This window comes from Cygnus atratus, chromosome Z, assembly GCF_013377495.2.
Source record: "Cygnus atratus isolate AKBS03 ecotype Queensland, Australia chromosome Z, CAtr_DNAZoo_HiC_assembly, whole genome shotgun sequence".
Lineage (NCBI taxonomy): Eukaryota > Metazoa > Chordata > Aves > Anseriformes > Anatidae > Cygnus > Cygnus atratus.
Window position 1 is genome coordinate 15,831,612 of NC_066396.1, and position 6,040 is coordinate 15,837,651.

General features: G+C 47.8%; 1 protein-coding gene across 1 annotated transcript; it reads left to right on the forward strand.

Moving 5' to 3' along the window:
* The first annotated feature begins 208 nt into the window (after positions 1-208).
* LOC118257792 (39S ribosomal protein S30, mitochondrial-like) lies at positions 209-5,118 on the forward strand. Its single transcript, XM_035566151.2, has 5 exons — positions 209-820; positions 1,480-1,625; positions 2,788-2,890; positions 3,369-3,545; positions 4,656-5,118. The coding sequence occupies exons 1-5, from the start codon at positions 241-243 to the stop codon at positions 4,922-4,924; spliced, it is 1,275 nt and encodes a 424-aa protein (XP_035422044.1). The 5' UTR covers positions 209-240; the 3' UTR covers positions 4,925-5,118.
* Positions 5,119-6,040: the final 922 nt, after the last annotated feature.

The following is a 6,040-nucleotide window of genomic DNA, read 5'->3' on the forward strand; positions in this document are numbered from 1 at the left end:
AGCTGTAGTTCCCGTCCCGGGAAGCCGGAGGGAAGGCCGCGGCGCATGCACAGACCCTGCGCCGTCCTACCGGGAGGACCCGGGCGTGCCTCCCGGGAAGGCCGCTCCCTTCGCTTCCCGGCAGCCCTTTGTTGGGGAGCGCGCCGATTGGAGGGCTGCCCCGGTCACGTGGAGCCCGGCGCCCAACCGAGGCGCGCGGCCCCCGCCCCGCGCCCTTCCGCTGCCCCGCGGCGCTGCGAGATGGCGGCGCCCGGCGGCTGCCGGCTGCTGCGGCTCGGCCGGCGCTGGTTCTCGCAGGAGCCCGCCGTGCCGCCGCCGCCCGGGCCGCTCTACCCGCCCGTGGTGGCCTCGCACACGGCCAGGAGCAAGGCGGCCCGGCGGCGGCGCCTGGAGCACTTCCACCGGCAGGTGCACGAGGCGGCCTCGATCGAGGAGAAGCTGCGGCTGTACGGGAAGCTGCAGCGGCCCAAGTACACGGTGCACCCGCAGACCTTCGCCCTCAACGCCGACCGCTGGTACCGGAGCTTCACCAGGACCGTCTTCGTGCCGGGGCTGCCGCCGCCGGCGGAGGCCGCGGAGGAGCCGGGGCCCGCGGCGGGAGCGGCGCCGGACGCGGACGCGGACCTGGACCTGGACCTGGGCGCGCTGCGCTCGCTCGCGTGCGACGCGCTGCTGCAGGAGAGCTTCTACCAGAACAAGCGGCGGCCGTTCCTCTACCGCGACCAGGAGCACACGCCCGGCCCCTTCCTCACGCAGCTCGTCTCCTCCCTCGCCGCCTCCCTGTGCGGCCGCAACCCGCTGCTGGCGGCCTCGTCTCTTGGTGCGGAGCGGGGGCGGGCGAGGGCGAGGGAACTGAGGAGCGGCTGAGGGCACCGGGGTTGTTTAGTGTGGGGAAGGGGAGGCTCAGGGGAGACCTCACTGCTCTCCACAGCTCCTTGAAAGGAAGTTGTGGGGAGCTGGGGGTCGGTCTCTTCTCTCAGATAATTAGCGACAGGACTTGAGGGAATGGCCTCAAGTTGTGCCGGGGGAGGTTCAGGTTGGAAATTAGGAGACGTTTCTTCTCAGAAGGAGCAGTCAGGCCTTGGAACGGGTTGCCCAGGGAGGTGGTGGAGTCACCGTTCCTCGGGGTGTTTAGGGAAAGGCTGGACGTGGTGCTTAGGGGCATGGTTTAGTGGGTGGCATTGGTAGTAGGGTGGTGGTTGGACTAGATGATCTGAAGGTCTTTTCCAACCTTAATGATTCTATGATTCTACAGGCACGCTAGGCGGTGGGGCTGGGTGGTGGGCTCTGTCTGCATGAGCGTGCTTGGTGTCGCTGCCTGTTGTCCATCAGCAGGGACGTTGTTTCACATCGTTGCTGCTGACATGTATAAGTGGGTTGTGGTTCTCCCATTTTGCTGCAGCTACAGAGCAGAATTGGGGTGGCTGAAAATGCAGACGGGTGATCTCTGTATGCCTCTCCCTCTTTGTTCTGTTTCAGACCTAAATCCTGAGGTTAACTACTACTGGCATCACGGTGAGGAGGTTGTTGTGCACGGACATCGAAAAGGTAGAGTCGATCCTGTGCGGTTTCAGATAGATGATAAGCCGCACCTCCAGCTGCGTGTACCAAAGCAACTTCCAGAGGTGTGGATATTTTCAACAGCAACTTACTAATGTGTATTTTCACTTCAGCTTCTGACTGCTGCTGGAGCTATGCTGTAGCATGTGTTGCTGGTGGTGATAGTATTATGTGGAGGACCTGCTTAATCAGTTGTATAATGAGTGCATCGGTGTGTTTCTCAAATGATAATGCTCTTATGCCTTGCCGTGTTAAGTGCTTTTCAGATAGTGGGATGGTGTTCTGAACTTCAGCTTGATCATTCTTGTGCGTATGTTGCGTATGCGTTGTTGCCCATAGGTGCCTGGGGCTGTTAACTTCTTTTGTGCTTGTACGAATAAGTGGAATCAAGAGCGAGAAATGTGATGGGCAAGGTCCGCTTCTCAGAATTTAAGGTGATGAGAGAAACGGAGATGAAAGGACTGGAGTGGGAGAGAGCATACGTAGTTTGAATGTGAGCTCTGTTACCCACTAAAGGCTCTTGTTTTCTTGAATGCTGAGTTTTCTGGGAGCTGATTCAATATCCTTACCTTTTTCTTCTAGTTTTGCAGAATGCTACCTGTATAGCAACTGTAAGGGTCTCCATTGCCCCATTTCTGCTGCACAACGAAGCCCACGCTCTGCTTTCTGTTGATGCTGAGCATTTCTTGAGAAAGTGGTTGTACAGTGTTTAGGTTATTAGGGTCAGATGTTCAAAATCTTGAAGCAAGTGTCTGGGCAATAAAAGCCAAAACTGGGGCAGAAAGACAATTTGAATACGAGCTCTGTTACCCGCTAATAGCGCTTAAGGTGCATGGGCACCTATTGTATTTTTTGAGTTATGCAGTGCCCCATAACACGTAACATAGCACGCCAGCAAGAGGGAGAGTGAGCTCAGCCTGGTGGTTCCGGTTAGTTTGCTGTTAGAAATGTTGCTGATCATCTTAGCACCATTTCATGCAATGTCGTTTATAATTTGCAGAAAACTCAGACGTCATTATAACAAGCATGTACTAGCAGTTGTTGTGAGACAGGAGGTTCTCTTGCAAAAATAGTGTTCATTGATTTCAGTAAATAAATTATGTATATGGTGTATGTAAGGAAAACTTGTGTTTTCTGGTGTCTAGTCAAGAAACGGGGTATGACGTGAAGCCAGATGTCAGAAGCACGACTTATGGGGTGGCTGTTCTTTCTTCTGCTTTCTTCAAGATTGTACCGCTGGAGTCAGACCTTGGAGATGTTCCCGTTATTGATCACAAACCGTCCAAACTGCCACTGTTCAAAAAGCAGTATGAAAACAAGGTATTTATAGGTAAGAGTTTCCAGTCATGAAATGTTAACTACTTTTTGAAAGGAAAAAAACAACCCTGACCTTTCACCTTCTCTCAGCAGAGAGAGCGTTTATATTTATTTTCTTATAATTATTATATATAGCGTGTGAAATAAAGATTCCATGTCGCTTACGTAATGGGGAGTAGCATCCTCTTGAGCATGTATTGCTGTGTCTCAGGATTGATCTGAAGGAGTGGAATTGAACAGAAACTTAGTAGGAAAGCTGGACTTGAGCTGATGCATATCCTTCAGAGACATTTGCGTATGTTATCTTTTGGACTCAGCAAGCCCTCCATTCTCACAGAGAAATGGATGACTCTGCACTTACGAGGCTCTACGGTACAGGTCTTAACTTTGATCTGCTTGGAGCTTGACAGCAAAATCTTGTTTGTGTGCATCATAAAGAACGTTGTGTGACACTGTCTCCTCATTTTTGTTTTCTTTTGGGGTGGTCACAGGGTCAAAGGTAGCAGACCCGTGCTGTTATGGCCACACGCAGTTTCACCTGATTCCTGATAAACTCAAAAGGGAGAGGTTTGAAATAGCGAACCTTGAGGATCAGATTGAAGTTGTTTATCGAGCTAATGGTGTCGCAAGTCTCTTTGCGTGGACAGCAGCTCAAGCAATGTATCAAGGTAAGACTGTTGTCCATAGGTTGGTGCCCGGTATGCCGCGCCAGTGAGCACACAGTTGGAATCCACATAAAGGTCTTTTAATTAAATAATTAGATATATAACTCTGCAGGGTCAGATGCTTGGCGATCTTTTGCAAAGCAAGCACACCTCTGACTCGAATCACCGTAATTTATACACAGCAAACTTGTGAAAACTATCTCCTTGGCTACTTTTGATTAGCTATTACTTATCTTGTTATAGCTATAGCTTAACTTTTCTCTACTGAGCTTGCGCATCACAGAGGAACAGCGGGGGGAAACACCAAATCCCACATTACCACACATCATCATTTTGATGGGTGTGATTTTTAATATGTAAATGACCCTTAATGAGCAAAAGGCTACTATTGGTCAGCCTGGAGCTGTTTTTCTCCTTGTTTTTAACCTTTTATCCCTTATCTTCCTTGCTTCTGCTACCTGTCTCTTACTTTCAGCTAAAAGACTACACAAGCTATTGAAAGAGTATACAAGCTACAGGCCTCCCTATTTTCTTCAAGGTTTTTTTATTTTTTCCCAGCTTTGGGACTACAAGACATTCAGTCTGTAAAAGTCATCCTGTCCTCATGATGAACGCCTGCTCTAATGTTCTCTGACCTTTTCTCTCATGCAGTCATTTTTTGTGCTTTTTCTTCTGAAGGCCATCCTTTAAGCAGGTCCTTAAAGATTTAATTGAACCAGTGAAAGAAGCAGAGCTTATTCAAGGGAGTTATTTAAAACTTTGCCTTTGAGTGCTTTCAATCCGGGAGAATTAATTATGCAGAAACATAGTTCCTTGTGTAATACCGCCCAAACCTCGGTCCTGCAGTTGGCTGCTCCTCAGTCGTTAGATAGAAGGGTGTTAGGTGTAATTTTAGGAATTTTATGAGGTGACTAAGTGGCTCAGTGTCTTCTTTCAGCTCTGTGAATTCAAGGAAACTACAGTGAGAGGAAAAGTAAAATGTCAGCAGTCTTACTTCAGGATCGCATGCCTGTTTGTGTAAAAATCCTAGAAAGTGTGGGTGGGTGGTTAGATCACATCAGTGCCGATAAGAATTGAGTCCTGTGTAACTCGGGTTGTTTCTTTATTTTGCAGGATTCTGGAATGAAGCAGATGTGACGCGTCCTTTTGTATCACAGGCAGTAGTGACTGATGGAAAATACTTTGCTTTCTTTTGTTTCCAGCTGAACACTTTAGCGTTAACTGTAGAAACTGTTAAAAACAACCCTCGGAAGAATATCTGTTGGGGAACAGACAGTAAGCCATTATACGATGTTGTCGAAGAGGGTAGTGTGAGAGGCTTTAATGATGAAGTTCTGCTTCAGTTGGTTCGTTTTCTGTTAAACAGACCAAAAGAGCTGTAAATCATTAAACTAAAATTCCTGTTCACGTGCCTGAACTTCATTGTAACTCTGTGGAGTACGGGCTGGAATATGCCTTGCTCTTAGTCAACTATGTCTAGCAAACACAATACATGTATTTCATGACCTTTGTCCATATTTCTTAACTTGAACTGTATTATACTGTACACTGAAAAATAAATGTCTGGAATACCTTTTCCCCTTGTATGCTTACTATGAGAAGCATATTATTCCTCATTCAAAGTCGTGTGGATGGTTTCCACCAGGAGCTCTCTTGGTTGCACAGCAACACATTACGAGTTGGAAACTGTACAGTGGAAAAACTGCTAATTTTGTGCCTGAAAAAAGAATTCTTCATTGCTCTTATGTTTTTAAGAGAAATTGAGCTCAGAATAGAAAGTGATTTTTTTAGTGGCGAATGGTTGGCATTTCTGCTTCATGTCTAGTGAAATTTGTAGGCATTTATTGAGCAGTAGTACAAGCACAATAAAGCTTGCAGATCAAGATTCTCTTATGAACATGCGTACACATTTTAGTGCTTGTCACCTCAGGAACTGCAGAGGGCACTCTCAAATGATTTTGCAATCTGCATGTCTTCCCCTTAGCATGGGACCTTGATTTCAACTGCGCATATCTTGAGGGTGTGTGTCACTGCTGCTGTCTGGATGTCTTCTGGCTATTTCCAGTAGAGCACAGCGGAGCTAAAGACATGACTGGGATCCCTGATAACAAGATCCACAGTGTCAGGACTGCTTAGGAATACTTAACAAGGTATCTGGCTTTCAGATAGTGAAATGCATATTTTCTGTAGTTCTGTATGCTGCCACTGACCTCTTATTTTTCCAGTGTTATTGTTAAAAATGATTGAGTCCCGCTTGTTTTTGTAGAGAGAGTACTGCATCACATGTGACTTGGCCTGAAGTACTTGCCTGCGCGTCCTTCAGACCGAGCAACCAGGGATCCTACTTCATGTTGTGAACTGGCTTGCAGATTATTTTTCTAATGAGAGACTAGTTAGTTGTAGAGAGTTATGTAATCGATGCTTTGCTCTTTTGGGGGAAAAACAGGGCTTCCGCTTTCTTCGCCAGTTAAAGGTAATCTAGAAGTATGCGCCCAGCC

Coding starts and splice junctions, on each gene's coding strand:
- LOC118257792 (XM_035566151.2), top strand. CDS start 241: ATGGCGGCGCCCGGCGGCTGCCGGCTGCTGCGGCTCGGCCGGCGCTGG. Junction 821..1,479: donor GCTGGCGGCCTCGTCTCTTG/GTGCGGAGCGGG, acceptor GTTCTGTTTCAG/ACCTAAATCCTGAGGTTAAC. Junction 2,891..3,368: donor TGAAAACAAGGTATTTATAG/GTAAGAGTTTCC, acceptor GGGTGGTCACAG/GGTCAAAGGTAGCAGACCCG.